This window comes from Saccostrea cucullata, unplaced genomic scaffold (assembly GCF_032062105.1).
Source record: "Saccostrea cucullata isolate Sc308-1 unplaced genomic scaffold, CSIRO_AGI_Scuc_v1 ctg277, whole genome shotgun sequence".
NCBI classification, from domain to species: domain Eukaryota; kingdom Metazoa; phylum Mollusca; class Bivalvia; order Ostreida; family Ostreidae; genus Saccostrea; species Saccostrea cuccullata.
Genome location: NW_026935934.1, coordinates 385076 through 412302, shown reverse-complemented (window position 1 = coordinate 412302; position 27227 = coordinate 385076). Strand labels below are relative to the sequence as shown.

Here is a 27227-nt window from a genome sequence, read left to right as displayed (position 1 = left end):
CAAAAACCCCTTTTACAACTCCAAGTCATTTTATAGCTATAAAAATTGGAAACTGAAACCCATGCAGGGGCTGAAGGGTCTAAAGTCATACCTTATAACTGAAAAAAATTCTTTTGAATAAATACCAGTGTTACCCTTAGCTATTGACATACTGCAGTATTTATTGAACTCTTATCTCGACTTATGTAGTTTTATAATCTACAAATATACAGTGACAAATTTACATGTTTATAATTTAACAAAAACAATTTAGAAAATTTGAATGCTTTGAAGCTGTTTTATTTGTTTATCTTGCAACTTGTGAAAAAGAAGCAATGTATAGGTAATACCCACCCCAATCGTTTAGAGAGTACCTTAAAATTAAAGTTAAGCAAAGGCCAAAATAAAAAATAGTCTTGTTTCCTGCTACCCGACCTACCCTATTTTTTTGCACCCGACCCTAAAGTTTTTTTTAGCTTTTGAGGAAAAAATTCTAAATTTTAGAAATTCCATGTTTCAAAAGTGAAAGAATTTATATATTCTCAAGTTGCATTTCATGAAATATATGTTTAAAATATGGACTTTCGTAAAATTCCGTTAATTAATCAATCTATTTATTTATTTATCTACTTATTAATTAATTAGTTAATTTATTTATTTATTTATTCATTCATTCATCCATTCATTCGAACTGCAATCTCCTATACAGAGTTGTCGCTCGATTGTTACAGTGGACTCAATCTCGACGCAGTGACTGTCTTTTTTAATCGGGTTCGATATTCCAAAACGCGGACAAAACAAATTCGGTTGACTTGCTGGCTTTGCACATGTTGATTACTTGATATTCTTTGAAAAACATGAAGCTCGTAAGTACATGCATACATCACACACGGATTAATGAAGAAAAAGAGTTAAGAAATTTCTCTAAATGAAAAATGGATTTAACAGGAAATGGCAATATGCAAATCATAACATATATACTGGTGTCTCATAATAGATAGTTTTCGATTGACCAAGAGTTACTTCCCGTTGGCCGCCATACTGGAGGTCCAAATGCTCATATTCCTTCATTGTTCAACCAATTCAACCAATTTAAAATTTTTATATTTGCTATTTTGAATGAGAAATCATTATTTTTCTGAAGTATGTAAATTTTTGGAAGCCTCCTTTATTTAAAAAAAATTATTTGATAAAGATTTTCCTCCAAATATTTCTGCTATATTTTCTTAAACTTGGTAAGACAAAGAGGGAAAATCACTGAGCCGACCTCCAATATGGCGGCCAACGGGAGGTAACTTTCGCTAAATTCAGGCCTATCGAAAACTATCTATATCGCGGTACTTTATCCTTTTGCATAAAAAGTGTTATTCCAATTTTTTACTTTTAACTTTCATCAAATACTATCCATTAACCAATCTATGGCCTAACTTTTTAGTGTCAAATTATTTCACAAGTTTGCATTGGTTAATTTGTTGTCTAATTTTAAAACGGGGAGTCTTATTTACCTCCTGAATTGTAGAGTCTCATAGTATCGCGGTATACAGTCTAGACGAACTCCAAAAACGGCGTGAACTCCAAAAAAGAAGTTTTTGGCTCCGTCATGCATTGCGGCAAAATGGCTTCCGATGTAAACAAACGATGGATTGTCGTTCGCTTTCTCCACAAATACGACTGAATAATGGCTGTATTTAGTAAACTGTGACTGGATTTCAATTTTTGTTGAATAAATAATTGTACCCATTAAATTATTTAGTGGTTATTGACTTATTTATCACTCTGTACTCTTGCAAAATAGTGATTTGGGATATACGTACGACACCGGGATTCAATAAAGTCGGTAAGAATAAATTTTCTAACTTGTCCCCTTGATTTAAATTTTATGCCATAATTCCTATTGTAAAGATGCTTAAATTTTACTTCTAAGACACTTGTATATATCGTTTTTTTTAATGAAAAACCGCACAATTTTGGCGGCGGAGCAGAGATATTAACAGGTTCGATTTGAGAAGACTTTTTTACCGTAATTTTAAAAGAATGATTTTTTTTAAGTTCTTAAACTCATAGATTATAATTCTAAAAATGTTTTCATGATTATATCTATTCATATGTGAAAACATTAGGTATATATATAGCGATGGTGATAACTAACGCTCTCAATATTCAGATGTCAATGACATACAGAATTCTATGACGAAATAATATTACAAATAGGTAAAAATTCGGTCAATGTTTAACAGTTACAACATGTATATTACATGTTCAATTTTACATATTTTCCCCTTTTATTATATATTTAATTCCCAAACGTTTATTTTTCTTTGTATTTGATCTAACTTGAAACGTGAACTTTCTTCAAAAAAGCCTCGGAGGAAATGTGGAAACTGATTGGATTCTCATGTAACTGTCACCTGATCGACTCTTATTTATGATTAAAACCATCAATTCAGTACTTTTTTAATTATTGGTAAGATGTATTTACAATGCAGTTGCTCATTGCTGATCTAAACATCCTGAAATTCATTCGTACACGATAGACATGAAAGACAGAGGAAATTCGAACTGAAAATTCGCTAGCGTTCCTTACTTACAAAAAAAACTTCTAAAATCAGTAAAAGTAGTTCTAAAATGACTAACTTAGTCACTACAAACAAATTATCAACCACAGAGTTGTTTTCATAAGATTACGACTGTTTAATTTGTATTTTGTATCCTACTTGTACGATGTCTGGCTGAACCTCGAAGTTGGTCAACTTTGACTTGAAATTAAAAACTATTTGCACATGAAATCAAAATTCTAACAAATACGTTCTCTAAAACCATTTATTATTAATCATTTCTGAGTACTTACATTATTGTAAGGTAATCCAATTTTTTGCAAAAACACTTTTTATAAGAGTCCACTTTTCACGATTTTTCACCGTTTTTTATATAACTGCGCATGCGTTGGACTCGTTTTTTGGAGTCTTTTCTGGACTGAAATTCTCACTTCCGTTAACGCCGTTTATGGAGTTCGTCTAGACTGGTATAGGAAAACATGGAAACTTGTGGCTGACATGGACTTCAATTTTTATTTTTATATTTACGGTTTAATTCTACATAAAAAATAAACATTTATACAAACTAAAGACTTTCGAAACATGAACTTTATTACGGCTTTTACTAGGTTATAAAATCAATGATCTAAATATGATAAAAAACGGGAATGGAAATCTGTAAAATTACGTTTTATTTGAATAAAAAATTTACCGACGCATGTTCCATACTTTTTAATCATCAAAAAAGTTTACATTCGGATGACAAACAGATAGTATTTTAACAGAAAGGATATGAGCTATGTATCTGAATTTTTGGAATATACCGCGATACAATGGAACCCGCGATATAATGAGAAGCGAGTATACAGTCATTTTACCAGCACCAGTAACGAATTGGTTTCTAGTCAGGTCCAGCACAACACCCCGATAAAGGTATATAGCTTGATAAAGCTATATAGCTTTATCAAGGTATTTAAAATACCTTGATCAAGGTAATTTATGTAATGAAAATTCAAAAAAAATTCTTTGAAAATTAAATACTGAAAGTTGAGTTCTGAGTTTTTGTCAATGTGTCTACTCGTGCATGAAAAACACTCTGGTATCAAAAAGAAAGCATAAAATAACGTCTCCTCACACGACACGTTTTTGTACTGATTTGTTTGTGTTTGAGTACTTTACATGCATGGGTGAATTTACTGACAACAACTCAGAACTCGACTTTCAGTAATTAATTTTTAAATAATTTTTTTGAATTTTCATTACATAAAATATCTTGATCAAGGTATTTTAAATACCTTGATAAAGTTATATATAGCTTTATCAAGCTATATACCTTTATCGGGGTTTTGTGCTGGACCTGCTAGTTAACAGTTATAAGCATTACATGTTGATTCAAATGATTATTTTTCTAAAACTAAACAGTATGAAAAATACTGTATTTTATGAGAAAATTTTAGTGACATGCGTTAGTAAAATTAAATCAACCATCTCTGAGACATAATTTTCATGGAATATCTTTGCTTATAAATCGTTTTGATAGTATTTTCACTTCTGTCAGCTTATTTTGTTTTGCATCCCGTAAAACGGCATTTTTCGTTCTTCAAAAATTCGTGATTCGTAACTAAGAAAACAACACGTGGTTAATTAGATGTTTAATTTCATTCAAAAGTCAATTTTTGTTTAATTTAGTATTCTATCTTTTTGTTTTTATCCCAAATTATTGATTACATACTCAATCTGGGTCGAACATATCGAAAATTTTTATTTAGACGCATTTGTTGACACACTTTCGTTTTCTAAGACTTGCACTTTTGCGTGTTAAAATCCAGTTCATCATTTCAAATTGTAAATACTATGGGAAATAATCATGCAGATATTACAAAAACATAACACAGAGGTAGAATATTAATCCTTTTACTGTATTTACCTTGTAAGATTTTTAAAACATGTCACTATGTTTTTCTAGAATATTTGAATAAAAAAAATATTTGATACTGGCAAATATCCGTTACTGGTAAAATGACTGTAGTCATTCATTTGATTTGAGCAGGTCCAGTACAATCACTAGATTTAGCTACATAGGTAGAATTACCTAAGTAGCTTTATTTACCTACCTCAGGTAGCTTTATTTACCTATTTCAATGCAACTTTTCACAATTTTTCTCTTTATTAAAAAGAGAGAGAAAATCGCAATTAAATGACTATTAATATTTATACTACGGAGGTTTCATAAAACAATTCAAAGCAGAGATAGTTTATACATTGCTACGTTTGGACAATTTGGAGCAAAAACATGTAATTCCAATGTTTGGGTAACTGTCCTCGCTATTGGGTGTGGTGAGGCATGGCTGAGTATAATTACTTCACATTGTGCTGAATAATTACTGACCTATTATCATGTTAACCAGAACTGCACTTCTTTGTCATTTCATTCAAGGAGTAACTGTTCTAACTGTCATACATAGCCCCAAAACTTTCAGAACTTTGATTGCAATTGTGCAGAAAAAGACATTTCTTCAAGAGTAATTTTTTCATGAATTGTTTTCAGATGAGTTCAAAGTTCAAAATGAGAATTTCTGCACATCCTGAGAAAAATGCTTTTTTTTATAGAAATAAATTGATTTGGTAGCTAAATAAAGCTACCGCAGGTAGATAAATAAAGCTATGTAGGTTAATCACACTAAGTAGCTAAATCTAGTGATTGTACCAGACCTGTTGAGCAGGGACCTAACTAGTATATAGGTCCCTGATTTGAGGCATCTTACGAGGGTGGGGTCAATATTTAATAGATGCTTGTTCACTTTCATTGCATAACTCAGTTTCAAAATAAATATCTAAAAATAGTAATCAGTGTATGTTAATTTGAAGTTTGAAATTTTGCAGGATAAAAGCCAAGGGGCCAGAAAACTTCTTCATACGACTGTATTTAGTCAGTGCTTTTCTCCTTGTGGTCAGTACTTAGCAGCCTGTGACAATTATGGAAAAATTTCCATATTCAGGTAACAAAAGAAAAAATAATAAGATTTTACAAAGAAGGTTACCTCATTTCCTGTTAAAGTATGAAAATAGATCTTTTACTATTGATCTATTATTGAGACTATTAATTCAGTTACACATGTATTACATGTAGAAATGGGATTGAACAAGCATTTCGATAGTAAATTTATTCACTAATCACACTCTTTCAGTTTATCGAAAGCTCTGGCTCCAGATGCTTCAGAGGAGAATTGGCAGCAGATTTTTTCCTTCCAAGGTGAGTGATTAAGCATCATTCTGATTTCTGATACAAATTAAACAAGAAAATTAATTGCCATCAATTTATGTGAAAAAAAGTGAAGTATTTACTATTAAAACAATGGACATCAAATAACTGCAGATCTGTAGCTCACTGGTCTGAAAAAAATAAGGATGGACGACCAGAGAGCTACATTGCCAACCACAGCAAAAACTGTAAATTTATTGTACACAGAAAGTTGCACTCACTTCTGGATTTTCTCTTAATTCTTACCTCAACTGCACAAAAGCTCAGTTTCAAAAAAAGTCCTAAGACGTCTCTCAGCTATTCTTGTAATTGACATCTGCAGAAAGCATGTCGGACCAAATTATCTTGCGACTCAAAATATTACAGTATAAATACAGTGTTGGTGACATTTTCTATTGTCTTAATTTCAGGCCCAGGAGGGCTGTCAACAATGGTAATAGGAAATGTTTTGTTGTGTGTTAGTAGTTAAGGAATATGTTAACAACACATTATTGGTTATATTTTGAGATGGCAGTTTGAAGAATACAAAGATATAAATACAGACACAGAGCACTTTTTTGTGCACTATATACACTTTTTCTATGAGTGGCACTGTAGCTCTATGGTCTGTCAATGTTTTTTTTACTTTTGCAGAGCAATATTTTTGTAGCTAAATCATCAAACCACTTCAATTTCTGAAAATTAATTTAAATTGAAATTATTTTTGGCCAGAAAAAAGTAATCAATTATTTCTCAGGCACCGCCGCATCAGTTCCAAAACGGCCGCATTGATCAATTTTATTGACATATTGAAAAGGGAAATAACTCAATTTTCTATTTTTCTTAGTTGAAAAAGAAAATTGAATTATTCCCCTTTTTCATAAATGCTAAGATAGACGTTTTTATTAGAAAAACAATATATTTCTTATAAATTTACAATATTTTATGAATTAATATTTAAATAAATGTTTGGAATAGAATTATGTAAAGTTCATACATGCCAACTTTCCCGATTTAGGCGGGATCCTCCCGATTTTACCCTTTCATCCCGCTTTCCCGATCGGGAGAGAAAAATTGCCCTAATTTCCCGATTTGAAAAAAAAAATCACCAAGATTTCTGATTTTAAAAGTTTCCCTTCTACTGAATTTTGACAATCGGGATAACAATGTCAGACTTGTTTATTCAATGCATAAGTTTCATTGTTAATTTTACCAGGTGTTAGTTAGCCACAGGAAATCACTTCACGCTTGAACGCACGCAGATGTCCAGGTACCAGTACCTTATAGCTTGGGGCAATTAGGGGATTATCTTGTCAGTTTTAAGGGGTATGCAAGGTGAAACACATAGAGTAATGTGATAATTGTTAGTCATTTTATTAAAACATAAATTAAAGACAATAAAATACTAATCAAACCATGAAACCGAAATCCAAAGAGATCGTTTTTTGAAAACGAAAGTAGAAAACTACAAAGCATAGCTGCTGATTTTATCTACCTATAATGAAAAATATTGTAAAGTTTGCCAGTTAAAATATTATGGAAAAAATTAGGATGAAACAATCAAGAGTACGTATGTCAATTAGAATTTCTTTTCCCTCCCTTCTCCCAAAAGTAATATTGTAATTGTATGTTAGGTATGTGCATGTGGGAAATACCCACATGGCACCATCAAGCCTGACAAATTTCATGACTATAACAAATATAATTCTCTTTTGGATAGGTAGTATAAATTTCTGTAAATTTAATATCTTATTAGAATTTCTAATTAATTGAAATATAAATAAAAAATCTAAAAAATGTTTCCAGAAACAGGACTTTACAGTATCAAAACCTCATATATTTTTTAGCCTTTGAAAAAAAAATGATTTTAAAAAGTTGTACAATTTTCAATTTTTCACTAAATAAAATGTGTCCTGGTAGAAAAAAAATGTTGTTTAGATATGTAACTAAATACCCCTTCTTTAGTGAGAGAGGCACCTGTTTTAGAAAAAAATATTTCAATTTTGGAAAGAATTTAAAACATTATTTTTTATGTTAGATTAATCCTTAAAAGTTGTATTGATAAGTGATATCAATATTATAAATTAAAAAAAATATCATTTCATAATCATTTAATTTCACGACAAAATGTCGCGAATTTTAAACTTTGAAAATTGTCGTCACGCGCTAAATCCCCCATGGGAATTTTCAAAAGTTGGCATGTATGAAAGTTGAATACATATTATATTAACTAACTTCAGAGAACAAAAATTAAGAATTAGTAGTTATTATCATTTTATTGAACAAATGGCTTAAAAAGGTGTAAAATCTGCTTAAAAAAAAAAGCCTGCCTGCCGCATTGAATTTTTAATTTTTTGGCCTGAGAAACTAGTAATTAATTTTTTTTTGGCCTTACTTATGGATTTTAAACGAAAAATGTTGTGTTGATCGATATTCCACAATGTCTGTCTTTGGATGATCCATCTGATTATTTCTTTCAGCAAGTGAAGATGGGGCCCTCTACTGCCTGGCAGCAACTTCAGACCTTCTGATCAGGTATGTGTATGGTATAGAGGGGTTGTATTTCTAATATTACATGTGATATTGACCTGAAATAAAATGTAGTTTATATTACATTTCATTGTAAACAGTACAACATTTTAGTCATTTCATCATTATTAAAATGAAGTTTCAATTTTGAAATATCCTTACATGTTATACGTAAATGCCTTCTTAAACCATTTATTTTTTAATTAGTGCAGGAAATGGTCCAATCTGTGCTTGGAAATGGAAGGAAATTTTAGACAAAAATCCACACATTGTGTGGTCTTTCACTATCCCGAAAAAGTATGATTATACACACGGACATAAACAATTGTAATGGTTGAGATATGAATGGGATAAAATTAAATAAGGGATATTGTCAGTTTCCATGTAAGAGTGATTTTTTTTCTTTGTTGTTAATTATGTATTAGTATAATTTATAGTTTATTATTTTTTCAGGGGCCCGTTCTCCAACCCAGAAGTAAACTCATTAATTGTCGATAAACAGGTAAGTGTCAAAAGTAAAGGAAATACTTTGGAATCTCTTGTGTCTGTGGGAGATCAATGTTGAGGGATTCCCAGGGTCTTCCTGAAATACCAACAAATTTATATCGCAACAAACCATAACATTTTTGTTGTCTTTAAAAACATTGACCCCACAAATAAAAAAGATTCCACACCAGAACTGATATCTGTCTCTGTGATAAAATTTTATTTGTACTGATTGATTTGTTACAGGAATTGGGCACTACATTGTTTGCTGGATGTGGGGATAAAAATGTGTATGGCTGGGATCTGGAGTCGGGAACACAAGTGGTGAGTGGAATTGTACAGATCAAACCGATACTTCATGAAATAGTACACATACATTTAAATGAATGTAATTAAGTTTACTACATATTTTTGGTCTTAAATTTCTTGAAGCTGACCCTGAGCGGTCACACAGACTACATACATGACATCTCCATAAAAAATGACGGTAACACACTAGCTTCTGCCTCAGAGGATGGATCTGTCAACATCTGGGGTGAGTTTTAGGGTTTACTTGGGACAAAAACAAAGTGCCCCATGTTAGAGACAACAGAGAGCCCTGATTATATTTTCTTTGAACAAGGTTGAAAATTATCTGTATAAAATTATAGTTATTGTTGGCACTGTGTGTTTATGAGATGTGAACATTGCCTTGAGAATAAAATCTGGTATATCCTGCAGACATAAGAGACAGTGCTGAGCCAGTACATTCCATTGTCCCACACAAAATAGAGGCAAGAATATTACTGTTTTATATTAATCTACAATCTAATGGTGACACACTGGCTTAAAAGATGCATGTATTCCGTGGAATGATTAAGTTTTGAAGTTTTTTTTAACTTTCTTTTTAATTTTGTTAGTCAAAAAAATATTTGATGTGCTTGATGCTGCATTTATCATAAAATTTGATATAAGAGATGGAAAAAGAAATATTTTTATTTCAGAATAAGCAATCTTTAATTAGGGCCCCGCAAGGATTTGCGGGTGCCCTAGAGTAATCACTCTGTCTGTCTGTTTAGCTGTCTAGCTGTCCAGCTGTCTGTCGGACTGTCATTCTTCCGTCCAAAAATTTTCTGTTTTTTCCTAATAACTTTTTTTATGGTTGCCCAATTAAGATCAAATTTGGTATGGTAGTTCAATAGGCAGAAAGACATATTTTGATGGTAAGTTTGTTTCTCTATGTCCCCTGGTTTGGAGCTGGGGTGGTGGGGTAGATTCCTTAACTTTATATAAGAATGCATTGGCAAAGAGAGATAACTGCAGAAAATGTTCCCATTGTAAACTGAATGCTGCTATGAGTCCCTTGGGATTAATTAGCTATCCTCCTGAAGAAAATCCAAAGCATTATCTTTATCTGTCACATTGAGATTAATTACCACCTCTGTTTGCAAATGATGTTTGTTTTGAAGTTAAGTCAATTTAAAATGCTATGAACACTCAAAAATGTGGATTTAAATATAAATGTTTATACTTTATTTTTGTTAAAATACTGTAAATCACTTTTTATTCGCGAGAACTTAATTTTCGCGTAATTATGCGAGACGATATGCTCGCGAAAATTTCATTCTCGGGTACAATAGAATTCCATAAGGTTATATAGAGCAACAAAGATAATTCGTGAAAATTTTGTCTCGCTGATAAGGAGTCCATGACTATCTCGCGAAAATAAGGTGTCGAGAAAATTAAGTGATCTACAGTACGCTACACAATGAGTTATGATTTCATTGAATTTTAAAAACAAGAAATAGATTAAAGAAGATATATTTTTTATTTTTACTTTTTTCCCTTTATGTAAACTCAAGAATATTATTAATTTTTAAGGTAGTTGGATAAAAATTCCATTCTATCATTAATACTGAAAAAGTTCTTATTGTAACTTTAGAAGAAAATGATGAGAGAGTTACAATTAATCCCTTAGGATTAATTATCTAGCCTGCTGCAGAAAGTTTAGTAGGCTTTTCTTTATCTGTCACTTTAAGATTAATGAAAACCTTTGTCTGCAACTGCTGTTTGTTTTGAAGTTAAGGTCAAGCCTTCTTGATATTTGCATTCATTGAAGGCTGGCATTTTATATAACACACGCTTCATTATTGTTTAAATATACATTCAATGGTAAGTTGTTCTTTTCTGCCTAATGTAAATACAAGGATATTATTTACAGGTTTTTGGATATCAAGGAATTACCTTGAAATTTTAAGAATACAGTTGCTGTTGCTTATTCTTCATATATTTTTGAATCATTCCATAAGCTGCACCCCTATAATTCTACCCCATGGCGGGACCCTTGCTGACTGGTCAATTTCCTAGTTTTTAGAAATCAGCTGGGATTAAGACATATTTTTTACAGAGTTGTGGTAGGCCCAGTTTAGGTAAATGGATTGGATGTGTTGATATGGACTCCTCTGATGACTGGTTGGTGAGTGATATACACAGATTTATAAGTTATTAACTCACATATGTGAAACTGTACATTAAAATCTCAAATTTATGAAGAAACTTCGTATTCAAGATACTGAAGGTTAAATACTTCAAGAATGACTGGTTAGTAATTTTAATTCATTTTGATATTTCCATGGACATGGTATTTGAGATACATTGTTTGTGTGTCAGAAATACCGAAGTTCAAGCGTATCTCAATTTTTCAGTACAGTATCTTCATTTGATATTTTGACCTGTATCTTGCTAATCTAAACTTATTTTCTAGAGTTTAAAATTAAACTATTATTTCATCATATATTTGACATTAATTTACAAATACCTGTGTATTTAGACAAAACTCTTAAATTTTATTTCAGGGAATGTACTCGCTAAACATGTACAATATATACAATGTTTTGTCGTTGAATATGGATATACATGTTTTTGATATTTTCACGAGTGCGAGGCACGCGTGAAAATATAAAAAAATCCTGTCTCATGAAATAAATTCCATATTGAATTTTCTGTTTATTACATTTTTTTAAAAAAATTCTTTGATTTTTTCTTTGCCTCTGTCTTTTTGCAATACAGTCATAGGCTCGTGACGTCATAGTTGAGCTGTTGAGACGTCATAGCTATGTGAAGTGAAAACACTGTAAACATGAATTTAGCAACATATTTTTGGTAATTTTGACAGTTTTATTCGCTGTCAGAATGGTTTATTTATTTCCATCTATCTTATATTAGGTCAAAGAAGATTTTTTTACAACAATCTTCGTTATGAGAAGGGAAGTCGAGAGTTTTCCCGCACTTCTGATATTCGTCACACTGTGACAGGATATCATTTTGATATCCTTTCACACTGTGACAGAATATCATTTTTATTCAATGAATAAATTACAGTGTGTCACGGGTAAAAATGTAATAAACATGTATTTTCCTTTCTCCATACATTTGATGGTGTTTATTCCTTAGGTGTGTGGAGGTGGACCAAAAATGTCACTGTGGCACCTCAGATCAATGACAACCACCACCGTGTTTGATACACCCAAAGTGTGCCAACAAACCGTTCAGTTCTATGAAGACACGGTAAGAAAACCACAGTGTTTGATACACCCAACGTGTGCCAACAAACCGTTCAGTTCTATGAAGACACGGTAAAAAAACCAAAGTGTTTGATACACCCAAAGTGTGCCAACAAACCATTCATTTCTATGAAGACACAGTAAGAAAAACAACAGTGTTTGATAGACCCAAAGTGTGCCAACAAACTGTTCAGTTCTATGAAGACACGGTAAGAAAACCACAGTGTTTGATACACCCAAGGTGTGCCAACAAACCGTTCAGTTCTATGAAGACACGGTAAGAAAACCACAGTGTTTGATATACCCAAAGTGTGCCAACAAACTGTTCAGTTCTATGAAGACATGGTAAGTAAACCACAGTGTTTGATAGACCCAAAGTGTGCCAACAAACCGTTCAGTTCTATGAAGACATGGTAAGTAAACCACAGTGTTTGATAGACCCAAAAGGTGCCAACAAACTGTTCAGTTCTATGAAGACACGGTAAGAAAACCACAGTGTTTGATACACCCAAAGTGTGCCAACAAACCGTTCAGTTTTATGAAGACACGGTAAGAAAACCACAGTGTTTGATACACCCAAAGTGTGCCAACAAACTGTTCAGTTCTATGAAGACACGGTAAGAAAACCACAGTGTTTGATACACCCAAAGTGTGCCAACAAACTGTTCAGTTCTATGAAGACACGGTAAGTAAACCACAGTGTCTGATACACCCAACAAACCGTTCAGTTTTATGAAGACACAGTAAGAAAACCACAGTGTTTGATACACCCCAGGTGTTCCAACAAAATGTTCAGTTCTATGAAGACACGGTAAGTAAACCACAGTGTCTGATACACCCAAAGTGTGCCAACAAACCGTTCAGTTTTACGAAGACACGGTAAGAAAACCACAGTGTTTGATAGACCCAAAGTGTGCCAACAAACTGTTCAGTTCTACGAAGACACGGTATAAGAAAACCACTGTGACAGTGTTTGATACACCCAAAGTGTGCCAACAAACCGTTCAGTTTTATGAAGACACGGTAAGTAAACCACAGTGTCTGATACACCCAAAGTGTGCCAACAAACTGTTCAGTTCTACGAAGACACGGTAAGAAAACCACAGTGTTTGATACATTCAAAGTGTGCCAACAAACTGTTCAGTTCTACGAAGACAGGGTAAGGAATCCACAGTGTTTGATACACCCAAAGTGTGCCAACAAACCGTTCAGTTTTATGAAGACACGGTAAGAAAACCACAGTGTTTGATACATTCAAAGTGTGCCAACAAACTGTTCAGTTCTACGAAGACAGGGTAAGGAATCCACAGTGTTTGATACACCCAAAGTTTGCCAACAAACTGTTCAGTTTTATGAAGACATGCTATGAAAACCACAGTGTTTGATACACCCAAAGTGTGCCATTAAAGTGTTCAGTTCTACGAAGACATGGTAAGAAAACCGCAGCGTTTGATACACCCAAAGTGTGCCAACAAACCGTTCAGTTTTATGAAGACATGGTAAGAAAACCACAGCCTTTGATACACCCAAGGTGTGCCAACAAACTGTTCTGTTCAGTGAGAACACTGAAGGGGAATCTAACCTCCTTACTTGTAAAAAATGTCTAGACTTTTCAGACATGGTCAGTGTTTATTCATGCATAGTTCTTGGCTTACGATTAATTTATTTATGTTTTAGATAATCTCTGCTGGGATGGACCACTTTGTGAACCACTGGTTTGTCAATGGTGAGCTGAAAGCCCAGGTTCCCTGTACCCCCACCTCTGTGTTCAATGTCTGCATCAACAACAGTGAGGAGAAATACAAGGTATTCTTTCACTGAACATTCTATTGCTGATTGTTTAGCATACTGCAATTAGGTTTCTATTTAAAAATACAATTGAAAATGCCTGCTGAACAGTAGCAGTCCTTGACTTTGATATTATTTATTTTGCAGGTTCTAAGTGTTAGTGGTAGCAGTTACAAGATTGACATTTGTACAAACTTTGGATATAGAGCTTTCTCATTTGTACTCTCTCCAGATTAGGACGATACAAGTGTCTGAGTAAGACACTTGTATCGTTTACTTTGTAAAATATTTCAGTTGTATAAAGCCTGAATGTGTTCAAAACTGCAAAGAGAACTGCACAGATTATGAGGTCATATTGTATACATGAAGCTTCTAGTTGATGTATGTTTTATGTTTGTCCCAGCTCTACCAATCCACTTTTCCAACCTAGCCATGTCCAAAGATGAGCATGGTAAACCTTCGCATATTTTGTCACCTTTAAATAAAGGAATAAATATTGATATTTTCTATTATAAGGTTTACTTTTTATCCCTTGGCATATCATTCTTGAAACTAGGGAGAGCCAGAAAAAAAGTTGGGTAAGGGGGGCTTCCTTTCAAAACCAAGCTTTATTAACACAATGGAACTACCATGGAGGGGGGGGGTAACCAGCATTTCAATGAATCTTTTTAATACTAAAATGTTATGTTTGGAAAAAAAGGAGGTTTGTAGTCTCCCTACTGCCCAATAGGATGTGTCTTGTACACATCCACAAATACCAGATATTTCCTAGATATTTAGTAGAGGAATCTAGAATATACTAGTAACACAGCTATATAATTATTGGCAAACAACTGATGTAGTCATCAGAAGCCCAGACTACAACTGATTCATTTAAAACAACCCAACTATTCTTTCTTTTTTGGGGGGGGGGGGACTTTTATACAAGGCGAAGAGACAAAAAAAAATTGATTTTGTGTTAACTATTTATTAAATACTTTAAAGTTCACTTTAATACTTGTTTTAGAATGGAATATTTGAGGAGTAATAATTGTATTAACTTTATGTAAAGGATAATGTAGGCCAGATCTTTATCTAGAACTGAAAAGTTACAGAGTAATTGAAACATTTGTACATGAGTCATGCATGTAAATCTACGGTTTCATCTTAGGCGCTTGGTTTCTAGATCTGTCTCAATACTCTCATTTAAAATAATTTTTTTTTAAAAATCGCAGTTTTTATTTACAGAAAAATATATAAATTTATAAAATGCTCATTTCTGCGATTTTTTATTGCATTTTAATGAGTGTTCAGACAGACTTAAAAAATTACAAAATAAATCATCCTGGAAAACAATCCATGTATGTCGCTTTAATACATGGTGTTTTAACATTTTTTTCTTCAAAGTAACCGCATAAACCATCATCTTATGCATTGCAGTTTATTAGTGTGTGTAACCCCCCCCCCTCCTCCCCCAAAGATCACGAGGATGGGGGTAGATAGGACGGATAGTTATGTAGGTTGCGTTGTTATGGCCTCCGTATCGGTGTTAGCTGTAAGTTGCTGGGTTACTAGTTATGTAGGTTGCGTTGTTATGGCCTCTGTATCTGTGTTAGCTGTAGGTTGCTGGGTTACCAGTTATGTAGGTTGCGTTGTTATGGCCTCCGTATCGGTGTTAGCTGTAAGTTGCAAGGTTACTAGTTATGTAGGTTGCGTTGTTATGCCTCTGTATCTGTGTTAGCTGTAGGTTGCTGGGTTACCAGTTATGTAGGTTGCGTTGTTATGGCCTCTATATCGATGTGAGCTGTAGGTTGCTGGGTTACTAGTTATGTAGGTTGCGTTGTTATGACCTCTGCATCGGTTTGAGCTATAGGTTGCTAGGTTACTAGTTATGTAGGTTGCGTTGTTATGGCCTCTGTATCGGTGTGAGCTGTAGGTTGCTGGGTTATTAGTTATGTAGGTTGCGTTGTTATGGCCTCTGTATCGGTGTGAGCTGTAGGTTGCTGGGTTACTAGTTATGTAGGTTGCGTTGTTATGGCCTCTGTATCGGTGTGAGCTGTAGGTTGCTGGGTTATTAGTTATGTAGTTTGCGTTGTTATGGCCTCTGTATCGGTGTGAGCTGTAGGTTGCTGGGTTATTAGCTATGTAGGTTGCGTTGTTATGGCCTCTGTATTGGGGTGAGCTGTAGGTTGCTGGGTTATTAGTTATGTAGGTTGCATTGTTATGACCTCTGTATCGGTGTGAGCTGTAGGTTGCTGGGTTACTAGTTATGTAGGTTGCGTTGTTATGACCTCTGTATCGGTGTGAGCTGTAGGTTGCTGGGTTATTAGTTATGTAGGTTGCGTTGTTATGACCTCTATCGGTGTGAGCTGTAGGTTGCTGGGTTACTGGTTATGTAGGTTGCGTTGTTATGGCCTCTGTATCGGTGTGAGCTGTAGGTTGCTGGGTTACTAGTTATGTAGGTTGCGTTGTTATGGCCTCTGTATCGGTGTGAGCTGTAGGTTGCTGGGTTATTAGTTATGTAGGTTGCGTTGTTATGGCCTCTGTATCGGTGTGAGCTGTAGGTTGCTGGGTTACTAGTTATGTAGGTTGCGTTGTTATGACCTCTGTATCGGTGTGATCTGTAGGTTGCTGGGTTACTAGTTATGTAGGTTGCGTTGTTATGGCCTCTGTATCGATGTGAGCTGTAGGTTGCTGGGTTACTAGTTATGTAGGTTGCGTTGTTATGGCCTCTGTATCGGTGTGAGCTGTAGGTTGCTGGGTTACTACATTTCCTGGTTTGGGTTGAACTGAGATCTCGCTCTCGCACCTGTTATTCTTACTACAACAGCGACATGTCCGTCTGTTAGAGCAGTGAGTACAACATTTACAGTCGCAGCCATTGTATTCAGTCGACGGCCACGTACACCAGGGGTCGCACTCACAACAGTGACACAGAATCCAGTATCCACAGGGCTCACGGCAGCATTCACACTCACGAAGGTTACAGTGCTTCGGAGAACAGCCGCACTCACCATAATCCTCTATTTCACAGTCCGGCGCTTTACACCAGATATTTCGACAGTCAAAGCAACAGTCTCTCACACAAAGTCCGCAGCCAGAACACATCCCCTCACAGCACGTTCCATCCCACCGCTCTATCCATTTACCGCAGTAGTGATCATCACAAACGCACACACCACAACAAGGGCATAAACAGTCGTTGCAGCCAAGACATTCCTCTGTCTTACACTCGCAACAGCCGCAGTCACATTCCAATTTACAACAATCACAGCCCTGGCAATCCGCGCCCCCGCAATCACAACCGCTACAGTCACATCCCCCAAAATCGCAGCCTCCAAGGTCAAGGTCACACATATTTTAACAACTTCTGTTTTCACATCAATATGAAACCTGAAAGTATACAAATCTATTTTTTTTATTATTTTTACTCTATTTACATTTTGTAAAGACTTTGTAAGGTGCAATAAAAGTTCGGTCATTTTATTTTTAGCAAGAAACACGAATTCAGAAAAATAAATTCGTTGCACTAAATAAGACCCGTGTGTTACAGCATTGAAGATGGCTTGCTGGAAAAGAAGATCTTTGTTTAATTTATGAAAATGCATTATATATTATAGCTGGAATATGTAGGTTTTACTTTGCCGAATAATTAAATCTATAAAGAAAAATGAAATATATTTCATATTTTAAGTGGATACCGTGATCATTCCAGTAGGAAATGTTATAGACATTTTTTGGCTGATATAAATACATGTATTGCAATATTTTCTTTCAATAATAATTTAGAATTTAATTTTTATTCATTATCACCATGTTTCTATCTGTATAGACCACTGGAAATAGTTATGTGATACTAGTTATAAATTATCCTTTGTTATTATGCGTATGAAGTTCGTTAATTGAAGAACCGGGTTGGTAATAATGAATTTTTATATTGATAATTGATCAAACATGTGTTTACTGAAACTATTCGAAATGGGATGTAAAGTACAACATTTTATATAATTTGCAAGGATAAAGTGAGGAAATGGGTATTTCACGGCAAACGAAAAATTACTCTATTCGTTTGAGATGTACCGGTTTTATTTGCCATTTTGTTCACACAAATACAACCCAGTGGTTTGCTGTCACATTGCTTTTCACTATACCAGTCTTGCAGCGTGGTTTCAGTATTTAGCTGTACGTTCGAAAAATTGTATACTAGTACAATTCATGCAAGTTCCATTCAAATTGAATCGAATTAGAAAAAAATACTAATCATACCTTAGTTTTACAATATTGTTTTTATAGGACTGTACTTAAAGATATATATGCAAACAATTTGTTTTATTTTAAAAAGATAAATATATGTCACAAGTTATATAAAAGTTATATATTCTTAAATATTTTCTCCTAAGAACTTTTAAAAATGAAATATTATTTGGAAAAATTATTAACTCTTTCAGTGAAAAAACAAATATAGACAAATCACATAAAGTAAAGGTTTACAGGTGAAAACAAATTTCAGAATATGTTACCTTGGTGCTAAAATTGTAGTATAAACTTTAGAGAAATATACAAACAAGCCATAATTTGTGAATTTTATTAGAGAGGATTTCTTGGAACAAAATGACAAAAAATCATCAATATCACTTAGGCTGATTTTTACAATTTAGCTTTTCCAAATAAAATTCACCTGGCTTTGTATATTTTTAGGTTATCAGCATTGGCTCGGGCTAATTCGTAAGTGAAATTTGGAGTTTGGCAGTAAAGTTAAATAGGGTAATGTTGTAGGGAATGAATAAAATTTAGTAGTGAAAGATATTGGAACCTATTTTACTTGTCAGGTTTCTTCGATATTTTTTACACTTTTAAAAAAAAACGCTGCTACCAAGGTGTTCATCGAAATGCTTGGTTGTGCTTTCAAACTGGAAGAGTTTTTAATTTCTAAGAAGGCAAGATGCATGGTATGTAAGTTTCATACATATGTTATGTAGTTCATATTAAAAAAAACCCTAAGGGATAATTGTTTTCAACTTTATATACATTGTACTTGACATAAATTTTTTGAATGTGATTTAAATGTTCACCCAACCGATATTTGTTTTTTTATTGAAATATTTTCACTTGTTAATATTTTCGGGATTAGTGTTTTTCATATTTTCCAGCTCTAGCCTTTTCGAAGTAGAAACCCAAAATGCATTAAATGCAACTCATTGAGCTGATTGGTCTATTTGTGTTCCTCACTGAACAGACGTCATATTTTCCTCGACCTGATGATTCACTTTTCTATAACTTATCGTGACCAGTACTGATATTTAATCTTTTGCAATAGAAAAAAATTTTTTTGTATCATACTGTTTAACACGGCATACATATCTTTAACTCAAAACATATTCATAATGCATGTGATACCACGAACTCGAATTAAACAGGCAACTTGAATTAAACAGGTAACTCGATCTAAACAGGCAAGGCCAGTGAATGACAAACTAAAACCACACCTTTATAACGCAGTCTACCAGTAACCCACCCCCCAAACAAAATAGCCATAAGAGAAGAAACGGTTACTTACGATACTACAGAGGGATAGGAGTGTTGTCCATAGGACTTTGTTGTGGTGTCGCCACATAACAGTTTAAATGTCCACTAGTCCTAACAGACTCGAGTATTTAAGCTTGTTATTAATACGAGCAGATCTTTACTAAAAATAAATATTAGTACTTTAACTGTTACTGAATGATCGACAGACAGTTTCATTTTGTTTAGAATTTGAATCTTTCATTGAATAAGCATTTTATACAGAGTATATAATATCGAGGGATGATGAAAAGTCTCCAGATGTTCTTTAGCCAGTGTTTTAAAAAGTTATGTTTAATTTATGTAAACATGTTATAAAATTCTTTGCACTTTGGAGTAAAGAGGTATGAATATAGATGTTGTATTATAGATTACATAAAAAATTGTACTTCAGTGGGGTATAAATATAGGCACATATATTTTATTATAGATTACCTTAAAATTGAATTGTACCTCAGTCAGGTACAAATACTGATATATTTATACTCGTATATTTTATTATAGATTACATAATAAAAATTTTTAATACATAACTTCTTGAGATAAATATAGGCACATATATGTTTATTATAGATTACCTAAAAAATTTAAAAGTGCCTGGAGTTCCTCATGACATGATCTATGTAGTCTCTGGAAACATCAGTATTTTATTATAGATTACCTTAAAATTGTACTTCAGTGAGGTTTAAATATAGATATTTTATCTTAAATTACCTAGAAACTGTACTTCAACGATGCAAGAAGTGTAAATGAAATACACGTATGGATTCTCAAAAATTTCAAAGAAACTCTAGAAAAAATGTAAAATTGATTTATTTTTCTTTTTAAAAAAATAACATCAAAATGTATTTATACCTTTTCAACCTTTTTGATACATAACTTCTCTTCATGATAAACCAAAGACCAGACACCAACAAAACAGAACTTTGTTAAAAATCATTTTGATTGTACACTATAATCCTAAAGAAATTTAAAAGTGCGCTGGAGTTCCTCATGACATGATCTATGTAGTCTCTGGAAACAAGGTCTTCCAACAATCTGTTGAAATTTCGATGAGCAGAAAATATGCTATTTTATATTCCACCTGTTTTTTTAACCGGTTGTACATGTAGTACGATTGATTGATTGTATGTTGTTTAACGTCCCTCTCGAGAATTTTTCACTCATTGGAGACGCCACCACTTACCGGTGGAGAGCTGCAAATTTTGTCCTATGCTCGGCACTGAGGGCCATTGAGCAGGGAGGGATCTTTTTCGTGCCAGCACCTACTGCGACACGGGAACCGCGGTTTATAAATACGGTCTCATCCGAAGGACCGGTCTCCACGTCCCAAAGTGGGATTCGAACCCGCGACGTAAGGATCAACTCCTTACTTCGCGACTCTAGAGCTCTAACCACTTCCCCATGCGGACGACTCATGTCGTAGGAAGTCCAGCATGTAGTATATAGGAAGTCCAGTTTATTGCAAAAATGGAAATGGCGGGTGGACGATTGCTAAAAATGTACACAATTGCCCGAATAACTACGACAGTTAAAAAAAACACACGCCCTTTTTTGTGCATTATTGTACATACATGTGTATCGATGATGTTTGTATTCGGCCAATATTAATGTTTGTTTACCCTCTCCAGACTTAGGATGAAAAATTGGATTGGTAGTTAGGTGAGATTGTTATTATTTCTCAGAAAACTCCAATAAATTTCAATTTCAGTGCTAATTTTTAAGTCACCTGAGTAAACTCAGGTGACCTATTGCTATCCGTTTTCGTTCGTCGTCGTTCATCGTGCGTTAACATTTGAACATTTTCAGCTTCTTTTCTGAAATCGCCGAACCAATTTCAACCAATTTTGCCATATAGCATCTATGGGTGAAGGGAAACAAAAATTATGAATTTCTTCTTCTTTATCAAACTGTTGGTATGATTGTAATCCCCCCCCCCCTTCTTCTCTGTTCATGGGCATTAAATAAACTAACCAAGTTCATAGTTATGTTTGATAAGGCCTGGTGGGCAGGGGTGGGGACCTATATAACCACTAAAATTAGTGCAATCTTTAAAAATCTTCTTCTTTACTCCTGTACATCAAGCAGTCAAACTGTTGGTATGATTGTAATCAGCATTGAGTCCTCTACCAAAATTATGAAATTCATGGCCCCAGGGTCAGGGGTTCTAGTGCTAGGGCGGGGCTAAATAGATTATATAGTGAAAATGCATAAGTTCTTTGAAATTCTTCTTCTCTGTTCATGGGCATTAAATAAACTAACCAAGTTCATAGTTATGTTTGATAAGGCTGCCTCTTCCAAAATTGTGAATTTCATGGCAGGGGTTCTAGTGCTAGGACGTGGCTATATAGATTATATAGTGATAATGCATATTTTTTTTTAATTTCTTCTTCTCTGCTCATGGGCGTTAAATAAACTAACCAAGTGCATAGTTATGTTGATTAAGGCTGCCTCTTTCAAAATTGTGAAATTCATGGCTCCAGGGTCAGGGGTTCTAATGCTAGGGTGGGGCTATAAAGATTATATAGTGAAAATGAATTATTTCTTTGAAAATCTTCTTTTCTGTGCCTTGGTATTAAACCAATGAACTACAAATGTATATACATAGTTATGAGGAAGAAGGATGCCTCTTTGAGATTTGTGAATTTCAGGGCCACTGGGTCAGGGCTTCTTGTGTTAGGGCGGGGCTCTATGCATGAATTATTTGAAAATCTTTTCCTTTGCTGTATTTTTTCTGACCCTGGGTCAGAGGTATTTGGAGGGGGAGGGTACATAGTCTGAATATAGATTAATGCTTTGAAATCTGCACTTTGATATTAATCAACAATTTATGTTGAAATAAAATTCATGATAAAATTTCCAAAATTTTGAAATATGTGGCCCCAGCGAATCAAATGGGGTGGGTGCCGAACCAAATTCACTTGTTGGAAAGTTGTTACGGGATACTCAGGTGACCTATAAGGCCCATGGGCCTCTTGTTAAAAATATATTCCCAAATACATAAAAATTAATTGCATCTGAAGAGCTGAAGGTTAAAAAAAGCGTTTTAAGAGTCGGACCATTTTCTGCCAATCGGTCGGGAGAGGGCAACCAAACTATTTTGTAAATAATGGCCTTGCTTGAATATAGGATATGGAGATAATGAACAGCATTCAATATCAAAGTCCATAAAACAATACAAAATAGGATCAGAGCAAACACGGACCCCCAAAACATCATAGGTGGGATCAGGTGTCATGGAGGAGTGAGCATCCCCTGCCGACCGGTCACACCCGCCGTGTGCTTCTTGTCATGATAGGGAAGTAACGGAAACATCTGTCGTCAATTCAGGGTATAAATAATGGCCTAACAATTAGTATGAAAAACGTCAGTCAGCATTTGACTCAATGACAAGGTCATTGTATCGATCATAGAACTTACGAAATGATGAATTTAAACGAGACGGCTGATATTCTTGTTTCATTAACTTGTTTTTCAATAATTTATATCGTCTTAGAAATTGTTCATACGTAGAGAATGGCCTTGCGTATCGAATCAACTGAGATATATAAACTCCATATGCAGGCGATGAAGGTTTATTGCTGCATAAGTAAGGGAAGTTGCCGATAGAAAAGTTAAAGTCATCACGTTTATCATAGAGCTTGTTTGTTAGATTACTATTAACGTCTTTTTCAAGTAAAATATCCAAGTATGAAACAGATGTGTCAGACTCTGTGGTATCTTTTATCTCAAGCTCACCAGGATATGTCGTATCGACATAGGAATGGAAATGACCATTGCTAATTGACAATACGTCGTCGATATACCTTTTCGGAGTACCGGAGTAAAAAATTGCGGGAAAACAGCCGTCTATTCTAATCTCAAAATACGTCAACTCCTTGCAAGACCACTTTACAGTTTACCCACACTTGCTAACTATTTAATGTTGAATCGTCCAATTTGTTCACCAAAAGTCAATTCCTAACTTAGCAAGCACAATTATCTTTGCACTTTATATATATATTTTAAAATACTATAGCTATTTCACGTTTTCGAAAATACGTTTAAGAATATGCATGATGTGGAAGAACCTATTTAACATTCATCCATCAGATTTTTTTTTTATTATATTAGATTTAAAAGCCACAGAGCCTTGCACATTTGTTTAATATTTGGGAAATCTACTAGAAAAAGAAGTTAATTGTAACAAGACAACAAAGCTGTATCGTGATGACTTCAAATTTTCAATTGTCAACTTTCTTACCTACATATGACTTTTGTATCTCTCAGTTGATTCGATACGCAATTTAGAATTTATAAAACGAGGTAAATTATTGACAAACACGTTGATGGAACACGAATATCAATGCCCTCATAAATAGTTATAATTTTCTTTGGTCGAGTAAAAAAAATAAGTTCAACAACTAATATTTATATCACAATTATTAAATTTTCGCGACACCTTATTTTCGCGATATAGTAATTGACTCTTGATAAGCGAGACATAATTTTCACGAATTCTGGGTATTGCTTTATATAATCATAAGGAATACTACTATACGCGAGAATTTAAATTTCCATTTATATACTCGTAATTATGCGAAAATATAAGATTGATTGATTAAAAAGTGATTTACAGTATCATAACTATTAAAAATTAGAAGAACTTGGATTTAATTCTACCAGTGGTAGTCCAACGTCACAGTTCCCTTTCTAAGGAAGAAATTCTACAAAATCATATCTCAGTTTTGAATATTTTTAATATCCCGAAGAACCAAAATGAATTTGAACTACCATTTATATATATATTGGATTCGGAAACTTCATAAGAATCGCTACAAACAAAAACATTGCGGGTTCCAGTAAATGTTCAACCAAGTCTCTTTCTTTATTCCTCACTAAGATATTGACAGCAGTGAAGGAAAAAGAAGTGGTGTGAATCAGATGTGGATACTCAAAAATTCCAAAGAACTTTTGGACAATTTGAAATCACATAATTTTATCAAAATCAATAGCTTAAAAACTTACGACTTTTCAACTGTATACACAACCATTCCCCACGATAAATTAAAGTCCATGCTTTTTGATATCATTGACAGCTGCGTTTTCAATAAAAAAGAACTCGTAAATTTACTTACCTGGTCATTGGTCATTTGCAAAATTATTTGGCTTAAAAAACATTCTAATTGCACACACAAGTACTCTGAAGTTGACATCAAAAGATGCTTGAGCTTCTGATTGACAATATCTATGTGGGTTTTCGAGACCGGGCCCAGAGATCATGAAACAATTTAAGATAAGTCAATATCTTTCTATTGTACAAAAATATTGTAGAAGTCAAACAGGCCAAAAACAAACTGCTTTACTGTAATAACACTTAACATTGTTTTACAAAAGTGTTTTGTCATTTGCAAAATTAGAGATTAGTTCAATAAATAATGAATATTTTAAAGGAGATTGGAAATTTGACTTAAGTCTAAGTTTCTTTCATTATCCTAGGGCCAGGTCTTCCGAAAACAAACCAATTGCTTTACTATTTTTGTAATAACAAAATCTTATACATTGTTTTTGGACAAAAGTGTTCCTTATTACCATTTGCACCCCGTTATTAGCAGATCGATTTTTGTATTCGTATGAAGCAGAATTTGTGCAAAATCTTCGTTAAAAGAAGAAAACACTTTCTGTGACCTTCAACTCGGCATATAGAGATATCGACGACGTATTGTCAATTAACAATAGTAATTTCCATTCTTATGTCGATACGATATATCCCGTAGAGCCTGAGATAAAAGATATCACAGAGCCTGACACATCTGTTTCATATTTGGATTTATATTTTGATATTAATCTAAGAACCAAGCTCGATAATTAACGTGATGACTTTAACTTTTCTATCGCCAACTTCCCTTACATATGCAGCAATATACCTTCACCTGCATACGGAGTTTATGTGTTTCAGTTGATTCGATACGCAAGAGCATGCTCTACATATTAACAAGAACTTTATTCGGTAATAACCAATATTTGCCCCCCCCCCCCCCCCCAAATCAAACTTTGATGGAGATATATTTAATTAAGTTCTTAAACAGGGGAATATATGCTTACTTCAAAGCACTGAATATTTTCATAAGTAATGACGCCATATGTACGTAATGACGTCACAAACATGACGTAAATTTCAGTTTTTAATGAATTTTACAGAAAAATGTACATATTTCGTCGATATTTTGAGTAAAAGTCACCAAGCGCATGTGTGTTCAGGATCAATATTTTGAAATAATGTGTAAAATGATAATATCAATGAAATATGTCAATATTGTTCCTGAACAAACTTGCGCTCTATAAATTTTAAAGCTAAAATTGTTGAAATTTTGTCCATTTTGTCCTCTTTCTGAAAAAGGATATAAAATCGGACTAGTTTGTGACGTCATAAAAACAAAAATTGTGAATACTCTGCTTTGACACTATAATATTTTCTGTTAATTTATATTTCTCATACAATTTATTGAATTCAGCACATTTCAGGAAGTTTTCAAAATTTGACTTTTGTGGGGGCAAATATATGCAATATACCGCATATAGTTCTTTCTAAAGCGAGGTAAATTATTGACAAACAAGTTGATGAAACAAGAATATTAGCAGTCTCGTTTTAAGGCATATTTTCGTAAGTTCTATGGTCAATCACTGACCTTGTCAGCAAATACAATTTCTCAGAGTCAAATGCCGACTGACGTTTTTCATACTAATTGTTAGTCAATTATTAAAACACTGAATTGACGACAGATTTTCCGTTATATTTCCCGATCATGACAAGAAGCACACGGCAGATGTGACCGATCAGCACGGAGTGTTCATTCCTTCTTGGCACCTGGTCCTACTTTTGATGTTTTGGGGGTTCGTGTTTGCTCTGCGTCAGATTGTTTAATGAGCTTTTGAGCTTGAAATTCTGTTTCTTATTGCCATATATTTCAGAAACAATAATTATTTATCCATCCTAACGTGACTCTTTGATTTCTTCAAGTCTTAGAAAGGGTCGTGTATAATAAGTTAACATTTGTACTCATAAAAAGTAAAATAAAGTTTTTGAGAAACGTTTCGTTTTTCTTGAATGAGCTGTGTAGAGATAACGAACAATATTCAAGCTTAAAAGTCCATTAAACATTACAAAATTGAGTGGAGCAGACCTGTAAAACATCAGAAGTGGGATCTGGTGCCGTGGAGGAGTGAGCATTCCCTGCCGACCGGTTCACTTCAGTTGTGTGCTCCTTGACATGATCGGGCAATAACAGAAAAATCCATCGACAATGCAGTGTGTATATAATGGCCTAACAATCAGATCCTAACCTTAGAAACCAAGTGATCTGTGATGTCTTGCAATGAAAGCACAATTGTTTTTGTTAAATACACTTTTTTTGTCTTTTACAGTAATTAAAGAAAATAGTGGACATAAAAGTATATACTTAGTATATAAAAAATGCAAATTTCTTAATATGGCAAGTGTCTCTAGTTTTTTTTAACCTAAAATATATTTATCAATTTCAATTTAGAAAAGCATGGTTGGTGAATCTATTTACTTTTCCTTTATAAGCTTAAATTTAATATTCCTTA

At 33.8% G+C, this 27227-nt stretch overlaps 2 protein-coding genes across 2 annotated transcripts; one reads left to right on the top strand and one right to left on the bottom strand.

Annotated features, from left to right (window-relative positions):
* The first annotated feature begins 755 nt into the window (after nt 1–755).
* On the top strand, nt 756–14614 carry LOC134244279 (THO complex subunit 6 homolog). Its single transcript, XM_062726539.1, has 13 exons — nt 756–845; nt 5397–5512; nt 5702–5766; nt 8235–8289; nt 8491–8580; nt 8737–8785; nt 9016–9093; nt 9202–9304; nt 9490–9542; nt 11156–11224; nt 12202–12315; nt 13989–14117; nt 14247–14614. Exons 1-13 carry the CDS (start codon nt 837–839, stop codon nt 14334–14336), a joined length of 1020 nt encoding a protein of 339 aa, XP_062582523.1. The 5' UTR covers nt 756–836; the 3' UTR covers nt 14337–14614.
* Nucleotides 14615–16408: 1794 nt separating this feature from the next.
* On the bottom strand, nt 16409–17435 carry LOC134244261 (keratin-associated protein 5-9-like). The gene has a single exon (XM_062726521.1). It carries the CDS (start codon nt 17433–17435, stop codon nt 16785–16787), a length of 651 nt encoding a protein of 216 aa, XP_062582505.1. The 3' UTR covers nt 16409–16784.
* Nucleotides 17436–27227: the final 9792 nt, after the last annotated feature.